Source organism: Chiloscyllium plagiosum, unplaced genomic scaffold (assembly GCF_037043375.1).
Source record: "Chiloscyllium plagiosum isolate Xiang-an unplaced genomic scaffold, Cpla_swu_hap1 HiC_scaffold_2, whole genome shotgun sequence".
Lineage (NCBI taxonomy): Eukaryota > Metazoa > Chordata > Chondrichthyes > Orectolobiformes > Hemiscylliidae > Chiloscyllium > Chiloscyllium plagiosum.
Genome location: NW_028270140.1, coordinates 40,178,524 through 40,201,032, shown reverse-complemented (window position 1 = coordinate 40,201,032; position 22,509 = coordinate 40,178,524). Strand labels below are relative to the sequence as shown.

Below are 22,509 nucleotides of genomic sequence, written 5' to 3'. Positions count from 1 at the left end.
AGAGAGTGAGTGAGCATTCCTGAGATGCAGCCTGGCTGAATGTATGAGATGGATGTCTGTTGCAGGCACAAAGTATCCTGACCACATCTCTACAATGAAAGGTGCTGTCCACTCCCAAAGTACAGCATTCAAATATAGAATGGTACTGTTAGTGGATTTGAAATGTGCTATGATGATGCGGTGAGGCTGGTACATATCCAGTACCAACATCTGAGGATATGGGTGCATGCAGTCTTTGCTCATGGGGTGTGACCGAGAAGTTGGTGTTGGGTGTCCAAGGTGGAGAGCCAAGTGGTGACCTGGAGTGATCAGTTAGCCAATTTGACTTTCATGTAAGGATTGTCACCATGTAGTTCCTTTCCAGCCGGTGGGAGAATGGGATACTCTAAAATAATGAGATGAGATTAAATAATAATCAGGTGAGAATGAATGCTATTGGATGCTAACATGCCTCTCGCCACTCACTAGTAAGAGTCATATCTCACTGTTCAACAATTAGTTAAAAATTGGGTCTTGGAGATATTGAGAAGCTCCTTGCTGGACTTCTCATCAAAGTTCACCAATCTCTTGCCATGACCCATGTCATTCTGGGGTTTGGAAGATTCCCAAAATTTCTGATCCGACGAAAGATCATTAATTTGAGTTTTATCAGTGGTTATGGCCACCTGAGCCAAGGCTTACTGCCTGTGCTGAACTTCTGGAACCCCTTGCATGATAGTCTGTCACTCTGAGGCAATTTGGAACCTGAAAAGGATCATGGGCAAGGTTGGCCTTGGTACATAAAAAGGCAGTGTGTCCAGCACCATTAGATACCTTGGCAGATTTTCCTGATCTTTGACCACCCATTTAACATATCTGACCATTTTAAATGTCACCCCTGAGAAAATGGATTTGAATTTCTTCAAGAATTAAAAGCCACCATTACCAGATCATAGGGCTGCTCTTCCATAAGGGACAGACAACTGGTAGTGGTTTAACTTGAGGGTCACCACACTTCAGGCCAGAGGAGAGGTTGTGAAGGAGAGTCCTTCATGGTAACCTCAGCCAATGCAGGAACCCAACCTACAGTGCTGGCATCACTCACCAGCTGTCTAGCCAGCTGAGCTAACTGACCCTTAGAGGGTTAGTATTAGTGAAAGAAACATTCTTATTCTTATTATTGAAACTATTTCCATTCTTTCTTGCAATACCCCAAAAACAGCTCACTGAGGAGTGCAGTAATGCTTCTTTGTGAAAATCCAGAAAGAGATCACAGACTTTCATGAATGCTGGGTGTGCTGAACTGGGTTTTATTCCTGTTACAATCAGGAATACAAACTATCATCAGCATTCTCTTCAGGTGAGGAATGAAATGACAAAGTCAAGCCAAATCCTTCCACTGTGTGCCAACAATAGGCAGTAACTCTAAACCCCAGTTACCATTCATTACATTCCAATGAATTCCGTCACATTTTTCCTCCTGAAGCCAACACTGTGGGTGAATTATTGATATTGCTAATTTGTCTTGAATATAGTTGGTGAGCAATGATTCTCCTCACTTTATGGTCCGTATGGAGTAAGATTGGGGAATGCAGGTTAGAGTGTGACTAACATGCCCACCCACCCCTACTGAGTTAAATCACCTGGTGGCACGCCAATCAGTTTATTAAGAGCTGACTGGCAAAGCAAAGTTGTCCTATTGCAGTTCTTGAAACTCAAGCATTTGTGCCCTGTCACTGAAATGTCCTTGTTCCCAATTCCCATACTAGATTCAATAGCAGGAATGCTCTCTCAAGCTGCCCTCCCATGAAATGTAAACCAAGCAGCCCCTTCAATATTCAAACAGTAATTTCCATGCAAAGTTCTGACTTTCTGAATTGCAAAACTGAAAGAAAATTGTGACTTGCCTTTGTTATCTGTTTACATTTTTCTTCTTGCTCCTTTGAAGCTATTTGCAGCGTCAAATTGCCTTCCTTCCCACCCTTTCCTGTATCCTCCTCCATGCTTTCCGTTCTTCCGACACACTTTATGGCACTGATTCTGTGAAAATATTAGTTATAGCCTTAACGAAAGCAAAGTGTATCTCATTCCAGACTGTGCTGTGACCAGCAGCCTTTCCCCATGTGATCAACATCTATTTTCCCCAGAAGAGAGAATCCAAAATTAACACCATGCAGGTGGAGCCCATGCCATTAACAACCCTATTCTTTTCTTTTCAGGACAATAACAATTTGATAATTTTAAAACTCCTCATCTTGTTGCTTGGCTATCATCTGAAATCTGTGACCTCTGAGTGCCTACTCTCAGGCCATTGACAGTATTTTTTTAATTATTCTATTAAAACCCTTTGTGATTTTATTAAACCTTCATCCCCTCTGCTGTAAGGAGTATATTATTTTCATTAAGTTAGCCCTACTCCCAATGCCCTACAACAAAAGACAGAAAAACCTAATTGGATTGTGTAATATAATACCTGGGTATGATAACTCTTTGCGTGGGGTATATGCATGTAGTGTTTGCCACTGTGAATTGTGTACATTAAAAGCTCACACAAAGAATTTGATGCACTATAACCAGGTAATCTTAATGCTGGGTGACCCACTGAGATACACTTTCTTTTTGTATAAAGTCCAGGGAACATTATTTTTCTAAATACGAATACAAGTAATTTGTAATGCTGCAAAGTACCTTTTACCTATTATTGAATGCAATTACTGTCTTCCCAGTAAATTAAGTCAATGTTTTAACATAAACATAGAACAGAACAGTACAGGCCCTTCGGCCCTCAACGTTATGCTGAACTTTTATCCTATACTAAGATCAAATTAACCTACAATACCCTTCATTGTACTATCTTCCATATGCCTATTCAAGAGCCGCTTGAATGCCCCTAATGTATCTGACTCTACTACCATTGCTGGCAGTGCATTCCACTCACCCACCACTCTATGTGTAAAGAAACTACCTCTGACATCTCCCCTAAACCTTCCCCTAACCACCTTGTAATGATGCCCCCTCAGGATAGCCACTTCCACCCTGAGAAAAAGTCTCTGGCTATTCACTCTATCTATGACTTCCATCATCTTGTACACCTCTATCAAGGCAGCTCTAATCCTTCTTCGCTCCAATGAGAAAAGCCCGAGCCCCCTCAACCTTACTTCATAAGACGTGCCCTCCAGTCCAGGCAGCATCCTGGTAAATCTCCTCTGCACCCTCTTGAAAGCTTCCACATCCTTCCTATAATGAGGCGAACAGAACTGAACACAATATTCCAAGTGTGGTTCAACCAGGGCTCTGTAGAGCTGCAGCATAATCTCGTGGCTCTTAAAATCAATCCCCCTGCTAATGAAAGCCGACACACCATACATCTTCTTAACAACTCTATCAATTGGGTGGCACCTTTGAAGGATCTACGGACATGGACCTCTGTTGCTCCACACTGAATCCTGCTTTTAACCTTATATTCAGCATTTAATTTCGACCTTCCAAAATGAATCACTTCACACTTTTTCAGGTTGAACTCCATCTGCCACTTCTCAGCCCAGCTCTGCATCCTGTCAATGTCCTGTTGCAACCTACAACAGCCCTCCACACTATCAACCACTCCACCAACCTTTGTGTCATCCGCAAACTTACTAACCCACCCTTCCACTTCCCCATCCAAGTCATTTATAAAAATCACAAAGAGCAGAGGCCCCAGAACCAATCCCTGTGGAACACAACTGGCCACTGAGCACAAGGCTAACTACTTTCCATCTACTACCACCTTCTGTCTTCTATGGGCCAGGCAATTCTGTATCCAGACAGCCAAATTTCCCTGTATCCCATGTCTCCTTACTCTCTGAATGAACCTTATCAAATGCCTTGTTAAAATCCATGTACACCACATCCACTGCTATATCTTCATCAATGTGTGTGTTTTGTCACATCCTCAAAGAATTTGATAAACTCAAAGATTGTGAGGCATGACCTGCCCCTCACAAAGTCATGCTGACTATCTCTAATCAAGCTATGGTTTTCCAAATAATCATAAATACTGTCTCTCAAAATCCTCTCCAATAATTTGCCCACCACAGATGTAAGACTGATTGGCCCATAGTTCCCAAGATTATCCTTATTCCCTTTCTTGAACAAAGGAATAACATTTGCTACCCTTCAATCATCTGGTACTACTCCAGTTGACAATGAGGATGCAAAGATCACCGCCAGTTTGGTACCAGCTTGCCATATTGGTATTCAAACTTCTCACTGTGAAGTTTTTGTCACTTTGTGTTAAGACCCAAAAACTCCAATTCAACTAGGGAACATTTCTATGTGTTTAATGAATATATTGCTTTGGGTAACCCCCTCATAAGAGTCAGAATCAAAGCATTTCTGTGGTTCACCAAATAAGCTTCTGCGTATCTTGCATCAAATCTTAAGTTTTATAACACTGTAAAAGAAGAAAAGATCTTTTATTATTCATGAAAAATCTTGACAATAACCTTTGTCCCAGATTGTACATTGCTGTTGACTGAATCTGGTCAATTTACATTGCCTTCCCCTTTTCCTTTTACAATAAGTCTCCCAAGGAACAAGTCAACTGAAATGGTGCGCTCATACAAATCAGTCCAGAAAGTGTGAAAGTCAGCACTTACTGTTTATAAGGAGTAAACTGGACAGCAACTTCCCAATGTTTGTGGATGCACACTGAAATTGAAAGTTGGAGGGTGCTGTCAAGAGTTGTCTGCTCCTTTGGAAGTCTCACTGTAACAACATTGCATTGAGAGATTTGGCATTCAAATATACTAAGAGTGTGAATTTGCAGTGCTGACATTACAAGTACCTACTAAACATGCCAGAACTATTTATGCCTGGTCCATTTGAATGTAAGTGATTTTTTTAATGATGTGATAAATCATAGCTACTTTCAAACAACCTCTCTGGCAGTGAAAATTTACTTTTAAGCATTTTGAATCAGTTTCTTCAGATTCTTCAGCTGCATTCCCCCTCCCCCGAACTCGCTCCCCCATTCTTCTCTCTGGTTCTCTCCCAGATCCAGATCTCCCCAACCTTCTCTCATCTGCTCCAATCCATTCATCCTCCCCAGTCCCGATTTCTCTTCCCCCTCCCCCACCCATCTAGATCTGTTACCCGCCTCTCAACATAAACCCTGAAATCTGCACAAGTGTGATTTGAAGCAGCACACAACACACATGTTGCAGTGTCAGCAAACATAGCCAATGTGATATTCAAATTTACACTTCGTTTAGTTGTAGCTTGAATCAATGTGGACCCATCAACCTGATTCCTGAAGATGAAATAGCTTTGCCTGTCCTCTTTAAACAGATTTCAGGTCCCCTGATGAATCTGTAATGTTTTTTTCTAACTGTATTTACTGCAAGTCACAGTCAAAAACCCACAGAAGATCTCTGGCTGGGTATAAATGAAATAAATGATGAGTATCATTTGTTCACTGCTAACCACAGAATCAAGGCCATTGCATGCATGGATTGAGCTCCCAGTAACTTTTCTTTCTGGATTATTGTGAAGGGGGTTGATGGCAGACAAAATCCAAGTTACCATGTTGCAACATGCACAATCAGAACTGTTACTAAGATAGGAGCACCTTTAAGGCTGACATCTATGGCCCAACATTAATTTATGCCATCACGCAAACAGGATAAGCAGCAGGTCAAACAACTAGAAATTAAATTAAACCACTGGTAACCCAAGTGACCTTTATGGAGTTCTCACCTTGCATTCAATTCAGAACATAAAGTTAAAAGCGATCTATTTTCCTTGTAGCAGTAAATGCCTCAGACTTGACCAATCAACTGTCAAATGGCCTTTGAGTTACGGTCTGACTGTTTCTGATGAATAGAATATTATATTATAACTTTGGATGTTTTTGTTTGCTACTTTAGGGAAAGAACAAGTTACAGTCCATCAGTTGGAATCAGATTTATGTTTAGAGATGAAATTTCATTCTATGTAGGGAGGAATTCAAAGGAGATTTGAATGTTCAATCAGATTTGCTAAATGTTACAAAAAATACTACTTCACTTAGTGTTTAATAGAATTATGTACAAGACACAGATTGATGTTGGAGAAGAATGCTGGGTCTAATGCATTTAATTTTATAATTGTATATAATTATTTTAAGGGAGCACATCTTTCACTTCAGGCAATGAGTAAGGGCTGGAGTAACATGGCATCACAATGGACAACTGTTCAATATATTGTTGATGCTTCTTGTCTTTGTCACCTAGTGGCTTGTGTTTGTAAAAATAAAACTTCTTAAAGGCAATATCAGTTGAAAAATAGTGCAATCAATATATTTGATTCATGGATCATTATTCTTGATATAATTGTGAGCAGGTGGATTATTACATTGTTATTGCATAACATTTTCCTGTTTTATATCAGAGATGAGGTAATAGCTTGTGGTTTATTAGAATCCTGTTCTGTTCACACCCAATTCATTATTTGATTTTTATTTTCTAAAATGGGGAAGTAGCAGATTTCAAAAATTTTCCTTGTCATTTGCTTTAATTATTCCAAAGACCTGCCATATTACATTTTCATCACATTCAGCAATACAAAGGGATACAATTTATCAAAATCTCATTGAGCCCACTATCCAGTTATCTGAATCCACTGACCCTCTCAGTGTGGCCTATGTACATAATAATACATATTGCATCTTGATATGAATTGATATTTACATCTTGGACTGAACCATCTTTATCTGCTTGATCAATCACCTTCCCAACATGATAAAGTCAGAGGTGGGCATGTTTGCTGATGATTGCGCAATGTTCAGCACCACTTCTGACACTTCAGACGTTGAAGCCTACTGTGTCCAAATGCAAAAGGACCGGACAACATTAGGACATAGTCTGACAAGTGGCAAGTAGCATTCATGCCATACAACTGTAGGCAATGGTGATATTCAACAAGGGAAACTCCAGCCATTATCTAATGACATTCACTGACAATGCCATTTCTGACTACACCATTATCAGCATCCTGGGGTTACCACTGACCAAAAGTTGAACAAGACCTGTCAACATACATACTGTGGCATGGGGGAATTTGGGTATTTTGTGGTGAAAAGGTCACCTTCTATTACTTCAAAGCTTGTCTACTGTTTACAAGATGCAAGCCAGAAATATGATGGAGTACTCCCTGCTTGCCTGGGTTAGTGCAGCCCCAACAATATTCAAGATGCGAGACATCATACAGCTTAAAGTAGCCTGCTTGTTTGGCACGCCATCCAAAGCTTTCAATATTCACTCCTTCCTTCACTGATGCACAGTGGCAGCAGTGTGTACATTTACAAGGTGCACTAGTTGGTATCTTAGTACCTAGGGCTCATAATTACAAGGTTGTCAGCAAGAGAGCTAGGAGTGAGATGAGGAGAAACCTCTATACTCGGAGCGGTGTTAAGATTTGGAATATGTTGCTTGGAAGAGTGGTGGAGGGGGATTCCATGGGAGCTTTTAAAAGAAAGCTGGATATATATGTTTGAAAATGGAGTTTTAGAGGATTAGACCAGACAAGTAGCTTTTTAAGGATCCAGTACAGACACAATGAGCCACTTGGCTTCCTTCTGTACTCTAACATTCTATGAATCTATGCACTGTAATAACTAACCAAGGCTCCTGTGACAGCATCTTCCAAACCCATAACTTCCATTTCTTAGTTCAAGAGCATACTTAGGAGCAGCACTGCCTGTTAGTTCCCCTCCAAGCCACACATCATCCTCGAGTCGGAAATATATCACCATTTCTTTAATGTCACTTGAGTCTGGAACTCCCTCTCCGTTGGCATTATGGGTCTCCCTGCACCACATTGATTGAGGTGGTTCAGGAAGATGGTTCACCAACACCTTCCAAAGGATTATTAGGGATCAGCATTAAATGACCAGTGATGTCCACAATAAATTTAAAAAAACACACAATGTTGGAATTAATGATCCATGCATCATATTAAGAGTGAATGCTATTTTTAGAAGTAAGATCACTGTGTGATATTGAAGCATTCTCAAAATGACTACCTCAAGTGAAGTTCATTTGTAAAAGTGTGATTTATATATTAAACCCGAATTAAAACTCTGCTTTACTTGTGAGACATTATGATTGATGAGTAAGTTAGAAATGCTTTCAACATGGATGATGTATTACTCAATGTCACTCCAAGACAAACTGTGCTGCCCTTTTGATTCTGGTCTGTTTGAGCAGGAGTGAGGCACTAAAATTGGACTCTAAACCCTCAAGTGAAGTGTGAGAGTGACAATCCCTGAGGAAACCAGTTGGAAATGTGTGTGCATGAACATTAGGAGGAAGCATGATTGGAGTCTGTTGTGTTGACATTGCAAGTTCCCAGTTGTTCAAGCTCGCGGAAAGTCTGAGTGCTTGGACAAAATACTTTGTGAACTGTTGCCTCCCTTGAATGATCTGTGAGTAAAGGTTGTTCCCTTCAGAAATTGATATTTGGGAAAATAGCTCCTGTTAGAAAGGAGGGAAAATATGTCAACATTCTTCAAGTAAATGTGTTAAGAAATTATAATGAAAATGCTTCACAAGGGTTTTTGAAGAAACTTCTATGGTTGTAATGTTTGTCTCTTTTTTTTCAGTTTCAGTTGTTGATAGAGGTGGCGTGGCCTCTTTTTCTGTTCTTCATATTGATCTCTGTGCGATTGTCTTACCCTCCATATGAGCAGCATGAGTGTAAGTATTGATCTCACTCTACTGCCTTGGCTGTTTAACCATTTTAAACCTATACTGTATGTGAAGAGCTTGTTTGCTTGTGCTCCAGTCATGCAATTTTCAATATCATTAAATCTTCTACTTTCAAGAAATAGCACAGAAGCCATAATTCCTCTAATGCCACCTAATGGGATTATTATTGAGCAGTTTCTGTCTTGTATTGTTCCCTCTCTGTGAAATCCAATGGTTGTGGACAGACACAATGTTGTTGCTACATGTGCAAAGGGAAATCTCTTTCAGCTTCTGACACGGATAACAATAGAAAAGTAATTTTGAGTTGTAACTACTGGTTTTTGCTAAGTATTACCAAATTATCATTTCACTTTGTAAAGTCTAGTTAAGGCAACCTTCAGTAAATCTCTTTATTCGCTTAGTTTTAAACATTTCAAAAAGAAAACCTTTTTGGTTGGCATATAACGAAAAGGAAAACAAATTTGAAATTATAATTTGATGGTAGCTACTTTCCTGTAAGGAGACAATAGCATAGGTTGTGCATCCTGCTGTTGTCACTGTTCTTCAGGTAGAAATACCTATATGGAGAGGGAGAGGGGTGCCATAGTTGTAATGCCACTGATCTAGTAATTTAGAGGCTATTCTTATAGAGACACTGGTTCAAGTCCCATCATGGCAGATTCACGAAAAGACCTGGAAATTAAAAACTAGCCTAATGATAACAATGTAACCAACATTGGTTTGTAAAACCTTATCTGGCCTACATTTAAGTCATGACCCAAGGCAATGTGGTTGTATCTTAACTCCCTGCCCTGGGCAACTAAGAATTGACAATATGTGCTGGCCTAGCTAATGACGTCCACATCCCGTGAACAAATAAGTAAAAGGGGATGTGGGACACAACATGTGATATCACACTAGGAGGCATGCATCCTAACCCAGCCATTTTGCGGTGTTTGATCTGCTGTGTAAAGTCTAATCCTGCACAGTTTCAATGAACCTTGAATTGGGTCAGAATGAACCTGGCCACCAGATTTCTGGCAGCTTTGATCTCTAATTGTTCCATAAAGGACTGTGCAGGCACTTAACATCTCGTGTAATTATAATTTCATGTGTCGGATTCTGTCCAAATGAACAATTTTCTTCTGAAAATCCTTGTGTGACTGACAATATATCTTATTATTATGTAATTACTGGCTGTAGCTGACCTGATAATTCTCCAGTTTAGTTAAGGTCAGACAGAAGTAATCAAACCCTTAATGGGATTTAAATCTGTTGGTGGGTAAACATAGCTATCCTATTCAAGAAGTAAATAACACCTTCTATCATTTCCCACCTCCTTGTCTTCACCCTCTATCATGGTCATTTTAGCTGAGGTGAATGTTTTGTGATTTCACTATCAATTTACTGTGGTAATATATATTGGATGCTGTAGAGTCCATTTGTTGGAGTAAGAAATAACACAAGGGGAAGAAGATACCAGTGGTAGCAGTCTATAGAATCCCTAATGGGAACTGTTCTATAGGACAGCAAATAAATAGGAGGTAATAAGGGTACATAATTTTTAAAAAACAGTGTATGAATTTTGGGTGATTTTAATGTTCAAGTAGATTGGGAAAGTCAATTTGGCAGAAGTAATCATGAGGAAAAATTCATAAAGTATATTCAGAATAATTTCATGGAGTGACATATTGAGAGCCAATCGGGGATTGGGCTGTTTGGATATGGTTACGTATAATGTGAGGCGTTTTGCAAAATCTATACAAGGCACTAGTCAGACCACAGCTGGTTTACTGTGAACAGTTTTAGCCCCATTATCTCATGAAACAGTGGTATTGGAGGCAGTACAGAGATGGTTCATTAATTTGATCCCAGGTATGGAGGGATTTTCTTATGAGGAGAGGTAATGTAGATTGGGCCTGTAAAGTTTAGAAGAATGAGACAAATCCTTATTGAAATATATGTGATTCGTATGGTGTTCGATAGGGGAGATGCAGACAGGTTGTTTCTCCCTTGAGGGAATGTCTAGGAACACAGGCCATAACCTGAGTAAAGTGTCATCCCCTTTAAGGCAGAGATGTGGAGGAGTATTTTTTCTGTCTCAGAAAGTGGTGAGTCTGTGAAATTCTTTACTGCAGCAGGCTGTTGAGGCTGGGTCACTAAGTGTATTCAAGGCTGAGATAGATAGGTTTTTAATTAGTAAGGAAATCAAGGGCTATGCTGATAAGGGTATCAGATTTATCAGATCAGCCATGATCTCATTGAATGGTGGGGTGGACTTGATGGGCCAAATGGTCTATTTTTGCTCCTACATTTTATGATCATCTTATGATCTTATGTCTTATACGGTACACTTTATTAGTAAATTTTCCTGAGGAGAATTTGCACCACAGGGGAATAATTTCATGCTAAAATGGTGGATTGTTTCCATGGCCTATTCTTTTTGGGGGTTCCAAAGGGTTCTTCTATTGTCCCACTCATCTCTGTAATAATAACTTTAATTCAACTTGGCATCATAATCTTGTCGCCAGCTCATGAGACAAGCATCTCAGGCACCAGCAGTGCCATCAAGTCAAGCTTTGGATTGAACAAGGCTCTTGGTAGTTACGGAGGTAGCCGGGAGCAGGGAGGAAGGATCGGTCCTCGTTGTACAGGATCTAGCTGGTTTACTTGTGGCATTCGCATGGGACTTTGCAATGTACAAACACAAAACTATGTCATTAAATTTAGTTGCTTCACCTTCCTCACTGCCCAGCCTCCAAAACAAAGCTTGCTGATGCAGCATTTAGTTGTGGAGTGCAGTTTTTAGCAACAAACTTTTAGCCCATTTATTAAGCTAAAATCGGCAATGAGGAGTAATCAAGAGTTTTACATTTGGTTACTGTGAGGTAGTGCATCACAATGAACCATTGAACAACCTTGATCTACTTTCATTCTTTTCAGTTGCTTTTCATCTGAGGCCCATACGGAAATCATTGGCTCTTGATGCATATGAGCTTGTTGAAATTTGACAGTGGACCGCACAAGAATAAAATGTGTGTAGTTGTGTGTCATTGTTTGTACACTAATGACTTAGCCAGCATTAAGAATTAATTGTGTCAGGGAACCCAGGAGAGTGCTGTAGCAGGAGAAAAAAATGTTCTTGAGTGGGGTTGCAGACTGCTTCATCTTTGAAGAAGAGTCATTGGACTTGAAATGCTGACTCTGCTTTCTCTCCACAAGAGTTGCTGAGATTTTCCAGCAATTTCTGTTTTTGTTTCAAACCTTCAGCATCTGAAATTCTTTGTTTCATTTTAGCAGAAGCATTGGATCCTGTCTCCGTTCTTCTGCAATTTTCTTTTGTTACCACTTCTTCCGAAAAACCAACTTATTCAACCATGACTCAGTTGGTCACACAGCCTTCAGCTTTGAGTTAGAGAGCTATGGGTTAAACAACTTTTCCAGGGACTTGAACGTGAAGTCTAACTTGGGACTTCATTATAGACAGTATTGACTCTAGGTCACACTGTCACAGGAGCTGTTTTATTTTGGATAAGATGATAAATTGGTGTTCTGGTTGCTCACTCAGTTATATATATAAACAATCCCATGGCATGATTTTGACAGAAGGTTGTAGATTCAGGTTCCATTCCAGGGACTTGAGCATAACATCTAGACTGATGATCCAACATAGCACTAAAGAAATACTGCACCTTCAGAGGTGTCATCTTTTAGATGAAGTGTTAAACTAAACCTCTGCCTGAATCTTATTTGGACATAAAGGATGCAAATGTGCTATTTCAGAGCAAAGCAGATGGATGATTATTGTTGTGTCGTTGGTCAACACTTATTCTTAGACCAAAGCTTCAGATGCTCTGATTATTATCACAGTACTGTTCTTGGCACTGTGATTATTGGTCTGTGTTTTAACATTACAACATTTGTGAAAGTAATCCCCTGAACCAATAAGGAGTAAAACAGTTTGCCCTGTCCCTCACTGCAGATTTATCTGCATTAGTTGGACATGTAGTCCACAAAAAATGAAAGAGTACTGATCAAAATGGAGCACCTAACTGGTTGGTCTGGAAATGAAAAGGGACAAAGATGACAAGACTGCTAAGCTGCATGGATACATGGCCATGCAGTAAATGCAAATGTGGTGCACTAGGAAAATAGCTAGTTCTGTTCAAGGATTATTTAAGAGACATATCAATTAGAAGGAGGCCCTGGCATAGTGGTAATGCCACTGGAAGAACTATCTAGAACTGTAGGAAAGTGTCAATGGGAACGTGGGTTTGAATCCCACCATGCTAAATGGTGAAGTTTTTATTCAACATAAACCTTGGATTTTAAAAATGGCTCAATGTTGACCATGTGACCATGTGACCACTGACAATTTTTTTTTTAAAACATCTGATTCACTAATGTTCTTTAGGGAAGGAAATCTGCCATCCTGTAGGTAACTCCAGAGCCACAGCAATGTGGGTAATCTTTTACTACCTTCCAGGCAATTAGTGATGAGCAATAAATGCTGGCTTGGCTAGCAATGTCCATATCCCATGCACAAATCTTTAGAAATCTTTTATATCGATATATTATTTTTATATAGTCGCAATTGCAGTCTGGTTCTGTACAATAGCATGTGAAGAAAATAAACAAATTTTGGAGTTTGACTCTATTCAACAAACAAACCCAAAGGATTTCTTACGTGTGCAGGACCTTTAACAGGCTGTGTAAAAAATGGGAGCATACAATCAACTGAAGATGAAGGAAACAATGGGACAGACGTGCCAGAATGCTTTGTAAGGTCCTACTTTTTCTAGTCCTATCCTCCACCGGCTTTAGTGTTAAAATTTGTGATCGATCTCATCATAAAGGGGATAGATCAATTCAAGATCAGTTGCTCTGTTAGCTATTTGATTTATTAATAGTTTCTTATTCCATAGTTTTATCTGAATATCTTACATATAATATGTTTGTTTTGTTGTTTTCACTTCCTCTCCCTCACTCAGCTGACACAACATCATGGCATGAAAAGCCTCCTTCTATGTTGGTGTAATGAGTAATCCAAGTTAACATTTTGCAAATCTATAGAAGTAACAGGGAAAGTAATGGGAATGTGAGAGTCATTGGAGGAAGATCAGTGGTATGAAAGCTGGTGATGCCTAATAGATTGTGGTCAGACAAGTAGAATGAGTTGAAATGAGTTGCAACTGCTTTGAAGTTAAACTGGAAATAGTGTCCTGGGAATTTTTGCACAAAAGGATCAATGTCCATTTAGTTCATCTTCTACAATATTATTGTAGCAAAATTCAGCGATTGCAGAATTGTTGACTAATCTCAGCAATTATCTTCTGCCAAATGGTCCATCACAGACCCACACATGAGGATAAAAAAGCCTCCAGTCATGGAGATCTTTGGGAACCTGAGGTCCAAATTTACCTTTGCTTCTTTTGCACTCTACACTTACCATTGAACACCAGGATCATATAGTGGGGTACTGTCTTAGGATGGAATGTAGGCAAAAGCATGCTTGTCCTGTTAATATTAATGGAATCAAATGAATTTACGTTCACATGAATTCTGCTCAAAGTAAATAAGTGACTGCAATTTCTTTTTTCTTTTATCTTCTTCAGGCCACTTCCCAAACAAGGCAATGCCATCTGCTGGGACTCTGCCGTGGATTCAAGGAATTATTTGTAATGCAAACAACCCCTGTTTCCGCTACCCAACACCAGGTGAATCCCCAGGAGTGGTTGGAAATTTTGATAAATCGATGTGAGTCAATGATTGTATTAGTTCATTGAGTTGCTTGTGGTTATAGTGCATAGTATTTAGTGTACCCCATCGAAAGCCAAAGGCCTGAGCATTTAATGTTTTTGTGTAATCAGCAGCTTTTCTTTTTAATAAATATGCATTAAAACTAATACCGCTGCCGAAGACGAATAGCTGCCCTGAAAGAGCTCTTGCAGTAGGTGCACTTCTGTGGCTCGTTGGAAAGCTTGTTTGGCAATACAGGGGGAACTTAGATGAACATGACACTTGATCACAGGCTTAATGATGATATATAATTTTATTGTGTGTTTTGTAAAGGTCACTTGTCATTTTACAGTTAAACTAATCTTATGAAGAATATGGATATTCTAAATTGGATTAGATTAGGAATAGCAACATGTCTCAGTTGAGTAATTGGGCTGCATAACTCAGTATCCCCATAAATCAAGTTACGTTGTCCTGTACAGTTGCCTTCCTAAAGCAGTAACTTAGTTAATTACAAAAAACAGAATTGTGCAAATATGTTTTTGGAAACTGTACATTGTGATATGGAGATTTGAGTAAAAAGTGGAGAATGTGGAATAGGGTGAGAAGGTGAAGGTGGGAGATGTGTTAGAGAAACTAGTGCTATTCTGCTGCTCTAAATATTTTCACTCTTCCCAAAATGTGTTAATTTGGTAGCAGTTTATAGATGCCTGCTATTGTTATGCAATCTCTTTTTGTCACTTGATCAGAGTGTTTCATGGAATTGGTCTGACTTTGGAGCCATTTAGAAATGGTGGATGGGATCTGATTCTACAATATTCAGAAATTACCAAGTATGGCTGCAGAAGAAATGGCTTATTGCAGCCACATAAAGATGCCAAGCAAGCAAAATAAACTAAATAGTTGTCAAAGCAGAAACACTGCTGAACCAATTCAGTTGTCTTGGAGACTTGGAATTCAGCCAAACATTCATAATGAGGACATTTGGGAACAGGTCCAGCAGATAGTTGGTTGGAAATCTGGGTAATAATGTTCATTAGGAGAAAGTGAGGACTGCACATGCTGGAGATCAGAGCTTAAAAATGTGTTGCTGGAAAAGCGTAGCAGGTCAGGCAGCATCAAAGGAACAGGAGCATCAACGTTTCGGGCATAAGCCCTTCTTCAGGAAGGGCTTATGCCTCAAACATCGATTCTCCTGTTCCTTTGATGCAGCCTGACCTGCTGCGCTTTTCCAGCAACTCATTTTTAAGCTCTAATAATGTTCACTATAAGTTACTTTTCTGTGATCACTTTTATCAATGATTGAATGTTTATTTGGATTGGATTAAGAAGTGTGAAATAGCTCGAGCTCTTATTATTGATATTATGATTGTCCTCTGGTAATATTGTTGTAGGTCCAACAATATCTTACAATGAACATTTCTGAATTGTTTTGTTGTTGTTCCCAATATTTTAATACTTGCCATTGTTATTACAAGGCTCATTACTTCTGTACATTATACATACCGAGTAAAAAGGCATGGGGAATGACTTGCAGGAGGTAAGGGGGTGTGCAAAGTTAGGGCTGGAGGGCATAATCATGTTTAATACAACAGAAGTTCTCAGTGATCAAAAGTGAGCTTTCTAACCAGCCCAATCCCCCTGCCATCCCAAGGTTCACTTCTGGGATCAGCAGGCATGATGCAATCCTGTACCTATTAAGTACTATGTGCTGGATCTTCTTATTCAGAGATTGGTTTTAAATGAGACAATGTGGTCAAAATGACTACATTGTGGTTGTGACCTGGACTAGCTCAAAGAGCAGATTTGAATTTAGGGTCCATCAGGTTTCTTTCCGTATGTCTTCTGCTTTCATGTAGAAATATTTGGATGTATGAGGTAAACCAAGTTCTAGTTGGAATGCCTGCCTTGACTTGGTCAAAGTCTGTCAGTGATGTAACCAGTGCCTTCATTGTGGAAAGCAAGCACCACTCCAGCAAATAGACTTTTGTTTTTGTGTCATTCTTTCTGACTCTGTCATTCCCATTTGTTTCAGAATCTCTCGCCTGTTTTATGATGCCAAGAAGATTCTTCTGTACAGCCAAACAGATGGCAACATGGGAGCCTTTCACAACCTGTTTGAAGCACTAAAGAAATTCAGCAATTCTACTTCAGGTATTCCGCTCGATAATTCTTCCTTCCTATTTAATCAGCATTCTACCCCAAGTCATTACCTGTGTTTATCAATATCAATAGCATGTTGTATTTGCATAATGCCTCGTGTTAAAAAGATCCCAAGATGTAGGAACTCCCAAGAATTCAAACAGGCAACATTGGAAAATGAGTCAATTAATGAGATGTCAGGAGAATTGTGCAAAAACATTGTTTTTGTCAAAGAGGAAAAAGTTAGAGAAACAAAGAGGTTAAAGAGAGTTAGGAAGGAGTTCAAGAGTTTATTACTCAAGCAGCTGAATGTAATGGTAAAGTTTGAAAGTTAGAAGGTGCTAAGGTCTTGTAGGGTTATAGGGCCATTTTCAAATGCTTGTGTGTATTTTTGTTTTTAGGTTTATATTTTCTCTCATTTCCCTTTTTTTTACAAACTAGTTCTCTCTAGGCCATGCACAATCCTCTAACTGTGACTACAGAATGATAACCTCCTCATTACCTCGGCCTAGGATGTTCTGTAATCTGTATTCTCTGGTGGGGAGCATCCAGAATTTGAGTTGACCTTCCCCTTTGGCTTTTTACCACCTCTGCCTGGTGAACAACCTGTAGTTTATTTGGTATCTCTCCATTTGAGTCCAATAAAGAGCAATAACCTTCCAGGTGAGGAACCATTGTTGCAAAAGTGTATCCTGTTCTGTAGCATTCAGAATCATTTGGTTGCACTGGTTAAACCTGGATCATTTTGCCTCATTTTTAACATAAGTTAATTTGGGTACTGTTAAAAAGTTTGTCCCAGGTGCCATATTGTGTCGAAAGGATGTGGCTTATTTGGAGTGTGAAAACACTAACACTTTGAAGTTACTATTGCTAACTCTTAGATCTATCATATCAAACAATGGTTAAACCACAGAAAGAGGTCACTCAGCCATTGTGTTCCTGTCAACTCTCTTATCCAGTTGTAACTCACAAGTATGCCATTTATGGAGGTCTCATCACATGATTTCCCAACTCCAAATCATCCATACCCATAGTCCTGTCTTGTCCATCATTATGGACCACTATCTTCCCAAACCAATTGAAAACCTGAAGAGACTTTCTATGACCTGATTGGATAATTGCCAAACAGCCTCATTTTCCTAATTTCCTATATTTTCCAACCAAATTAAGGGTGCACTGATAGTGTCCTTATATTTGAGCCAAATGGTTTGGGTTCAAGTCCCACCTGCCCCAGAATTGTATCATCTCACATCTGAACCGGTTGATTGAAAATATCTAAACATAGTTAATGAAGGAAATTGATCAAAGGAACTGAAAAAAGTATGTTTTTAGAGACTCTAGTGATTAATTTTTTTATCGTCCTTCAGCTGGTGCCATGTCCTAGAAATGAACTTTTTTATTTTTTGGAGACTGCAGATCAATCCTTGAACATTGGCAACACTGCATGATGTCCCCACCTATGGAAATGAGAAAAGGAAAGGGAGGTCTCTTCCAAATGCAAGAATGTAAAAATTAGGAGCAGGAACAAGCCTTTCTGTCCCTCGTGTCTTCATGGTTGATCTGGCTGTGGCCTTAACTCCACTTTCTTCCTTGTTCCTCCCACCCTCAAGTCTTAACCCTCTAGATTCTCATCCTACATTATAGGGAGGAAAGATAAGAAAATCTATTATCAGCTATGAACTGAAAGCCAGACTGCGTGTAATGTGAAGCTTTAGGAAATGCTGCAATCAGATGAGCATGGGTGCAGTCAGATTTTGTACTGTTTGTCACATCAAAGAATTATTGTCTTGTGTTCAGCGCCACTAAACAGTTAATCTTTCATTCCCTTGCTGTATTGCTTCTAGAACTTAAAACAACAAAGTGACACAGTTATAAAGTTTTAATTTCCTTCAGGGAACTTTGGGCAGTTGGGGAGACTCTTGCTGGATTTTGGCAGTTGCAGTGCAGTCCGATGGCTGGGATTAAGGGGTAAGGTCAATAAAGAATAGTGAGGATGACAACCAGTGGTCATCATGGGAATGAAGGAATGAGGTTATTTGGTTTTGTTGTTTATTTATGCAAATACCAAATGAACTTCATCAATTGTACAAGATGAAGAGTACAGGAAGATGAAGAGGGCAACACAGTGGCTTAGAGGTTAGCTCTGCTGCCTCACAGTGCCAGTGACCTGGGTTTGATTCCAGCCTTGAATGACTGTCTGTGTGGAATGGGTGAATTCTCTTTGTGTCTGTTTTCCTCCCACAGTCCAAAGATGTGCATGTTAAGTGGGTTGGCAATGCTAAATTGCCCATAGTGTCTAGGAATATGCAGACTAGGTGGATTAGCCATGGGAAATGTAGGGTAACAGGGATGGGGTGGGTCTGGGTGAGATGATCTTCAGAGGGTCAGGATGGACTTAATGGGTTGAATGACCTGCTTCCATACTGTAGGGATTCTGGAATTGTATGCTTTTATGAATGCTGTATGATAATCCTCTAGTTCACCATCACAGAATGTAAGGTGGGACTGAGATCTATTCCTAATATGTGCTAATGTTATTGATCTCTCCTAGCTTCAGGGACATCATAACTAGTTTCAACATTGTGTGCTTGCAAAACAAGATAACTTTTATTTAAGCATTATAGGTTGAGGTGTCGCCATTGGCCTAAATAATCTGGTAGAGTTTTTATTTGAAATAATGCTATAGAATTCTTCAGGATTGCCAAAGAATTGATTGGGTGTAGGCTTATCAGCTGCTAAGCTGGAATATTTACTGCCAGTTTTATGTCCATGTACATAGGTATATATTATCGGTTTGCAGCTATGGTTTCCTTTAGAAAGTGGTACAAGCAAATGGAAGTAAAATCAGCAATACTCTGCCTATAATGTCAGGTACTAGGTGACAATCTGATACATTGTGAATTCCCACCTTTGCTTAAATTTTTCTCTTGATGAAGACTTGGGGTAGGTTTTAATTGTTCAGCAATAAACTGCCCTTTACTGCTGAGCAAAATGGCAGGTTTGGGTATCACACAGAAATTGCAGCTTTCGTGATTTCATTCTCCATTACAATTAATAGAGAGTGATTGACCAATCATTGGCGGAAGTTAAGAACACCACGTAGGACCTACATGGTTCCCAAACCAAACTGATAGCCTTACTTATCTCTACCCATTGACCTTGTCCTTAAACCCTTTGCTGATTTGAGAGAGAATGGTTGGAAGTACACAGTGGCGTGATCTTCATATACATCCAACCCCTTCTGTTTCGTAACATTCAGTGTCAAATAAAGTACAGGATCCATGCGTTCAGTGGAGTTCATGCCAAAGTACTGTTGATCCAACTCAGATTTGAGGAGCTAGCCTCCAGCAAAATGCTGTGTTGCGAGTTCTGTTATCTTGAGTTTATGATTTCACGACAGTAAACATCCCAGTACAAAATAAATGCTGGCCAGGCAGCGATGCCCATGTCCCATGAGTTAATTTTAAAAAATCACTTTTGTGCCAAAAATAACTCACTGGGCTACACTCTACTGTGCTGTTCACAAACAAAGCGAGTGCAGCAGATTTTATTTCTGATGCTATGTCAGGAGCACAATGGATGAGTTTTAATAAAGGGCTCTGTTCTCACTGATGTCCAGTGGTAGGGCCTGACCTGCACTGGACCCTTGCAGCACAATTGCCAATCAAAGTCTAATGTCATCAGTTACACCCCGTTTTGCATACTGGTTGGAGTTTGAAAGTCATCCGGCAAGTGAACGCATTTACTTTGAGGTCAGGTGGAAAGCTTGAATGTTCCTCTGAACCCCACAAGGATAGGTTTGGCTTTTTCATGCCTTTGGTTCAACACTTGTAAGAGTATATTTTTATATCTCACATCTATGCAGAAATTACATTAGTTTCTATGTGTGTGACAAATTTTATTTAGAATGCTTTAAAATGTCTACTTCAGCTTTGGCTCTAGTAACTTCTGTGGTGTCTGTTTATGTTGCTTAGAGTCCACTGCTTATCTCTTGAATTTTCAACTTCAGTTTATTTGTGCAAAAGTAAGCTTTGAGAACTTTCCCCACTAAGTCAATATTTTTAAAACATTGTTGCTACAACGTACTGGAGATTTTGCAGCATCATGTCAAAGGAGCTGAAAAGACTTTATTATTTTTGAAGTGAGGTGCTATATAAATGAATGTTGCCTTAGTCTCAGCAGCATAGTAGTTATTTTAGTCTGCAGTGTACTTGATCATTTTTTTGCCTGTGCTTCTTACTCTGTGTCACTTGATTACAGTGACAGAAAAGTTCAAATTCTATTTTCATTGCATAAGGTTGCAGGAATCTTGCCACGGTTTTGAACTGAATTCTAATTATCAATTAACCTCTTTGCTGACTGCAAGTGAACAAGAATCTAACTTTTTTTTTACCATTTTTGTAAATGTATACTTCTGAACAAACACCTTTTTAGAAACGGTTCTTTATGGGAAAGCTTTAACCTATGTCAATGTGCCTCAGTTCAATCCAGCCCCACATACCCTGTAACCTTTCTAAAATAGGACACCTTCAACAAGCACAACCATTTCATGTTTCTACTCTTACTATAGGTTAGTTTATCCTCTCGTTGGTTCTGACATGCTGAATGAGGGTATCAATAAATTAAATGAGAATATAGCTTTGCCTTGCTATAAATATAAAATATTTGTAATCTTTTTGCATGGAACTTGGTGCATAATTTTTAATAGCTGAAAGATTTCAACTGAGTTCATGTTGACAGTGATATCGAAACCAGATTTTTTTTTTCATTTTTAATTCTCTGGCCAGTGAGACTAGCACTTATTGCCCATCCTGAGCTGCTATTGAAACGTTGTTGGGGAGTTCTAACGCTTTCTGCTCCTAAATGAGCCTTTCTTATTCAAGATAAGAGATAATCAATCACATTCTTGAAGTATTTCAAAAAATCTCAAGAAATCTTATCTCGTGAGTTTTCTGAAAGAGTAGAAATTGAAGGATCCACAGCATAGCCCAGGAACTACCCCAGATCCTCCATTGACCTGTAGGAACATCTTTGGAGGATTGACCCATTAACAAAGGGAGGTAATGTGGAACTGTATAAAAAATAGGTTGGATCACAGCTAGAGTATTGTGTGAAATTCTGAAATCCACATTATAGGAGGCACTGGAGAGGGTGCAGAGGAGACTTATCAGGATGTTGCCTGGCTTGTTTCTGTAATGAAGAGAGATTGGATCATTGGGGTTGTTTTCGTTAGAGCAGAGGGGATTGAGAGAGGACATGACCATCAGCTTGTGATTACCTGGCTGATTATTTTATAAACATTGCAGACAGCAATTTGCTATATTGCAAATTGGTGTTTGGAGCATAGATGAATGATAATTGGAAAATATGTTTTGGAATTAATAGTTGTGGTGCTGAGATTCTTTGGCATATCAGATATTAGATACTGAGTATCATCCTCTATTCTCATGCCCAACTCTCTCTCATATCCATGTTGGGATAAGGAAATCCAAATCAAGAGAAATTAGTGAAAGCATTTAGCAGATGATGCAGCTTCTGTGTATTCAGATGCAGAACAATATTTCAGGTTGGTGACCTCTCCTTAGAGTTGGAAGATGCTAATGAATAACAGTGTTGAAATGAACTGATGTTCTGGAGTAAAAAGTCAGATTTAAGGAGAAAACAAAGGAGATATGTGGGAGAAAAGAAGTGAATAAATGACAAACAAGATGGTGTGGTAATTGTGCAAGTAAAAAAAGCAAAAGATGTTTATTGGATGGTGTCTATTGGTGGGCGACACTAGCATGGAAGATAGGACAGCTGACTCCAATTATCTTCCATGGGCAGAGACATGTATAAAGGAGATTGATGAACAATGGTCACAAAGCAGCGATAGCCATTCCCCCTCGGCATAGCCTGCAGGCGTTAGATTAGTTCCCCTTTCAGTGGTGCTGGAAGAGCACAG

The 22,509-nt window shown here is 39.4% G+C and overlaps 1 protein-coding gene across 3 annotated transcripts in view; it reads left to right on the top strand.

Annotated features, from left to right (window-relative positions):
- Window positions 1–22,509, top strand: part of LOC122562589 (phospholipid-transporting ATPase ABCA1-like) — a 146,815-nt gene that overhangs the window by 22,425 nt on the left and 101,881 nt on the right. For 2 of the 3 annotated variants that reach the window (XM_087996332.1, XM_087996335.1), the window contains 3 exons: window positions 8,600–8,693; window positions 14,300–14,441; window positions 16,459–16,577. In XM_087996332.1, coding sequence (XP_087852458.1) covers window positions 8,600–8,693; window positions 14,300–14,441; window positions 16,459–16,577 — 355 coding nt within the window. Of the gene's footprint in view, window positions 1–8,599; window positions 8,694–14,299; window positions 14,442–16,458; window positions 16,578–22,509 lie in introns of those variants that run through there. The other variant, XM_043715567.2, reaches the window with a different exon arrangement.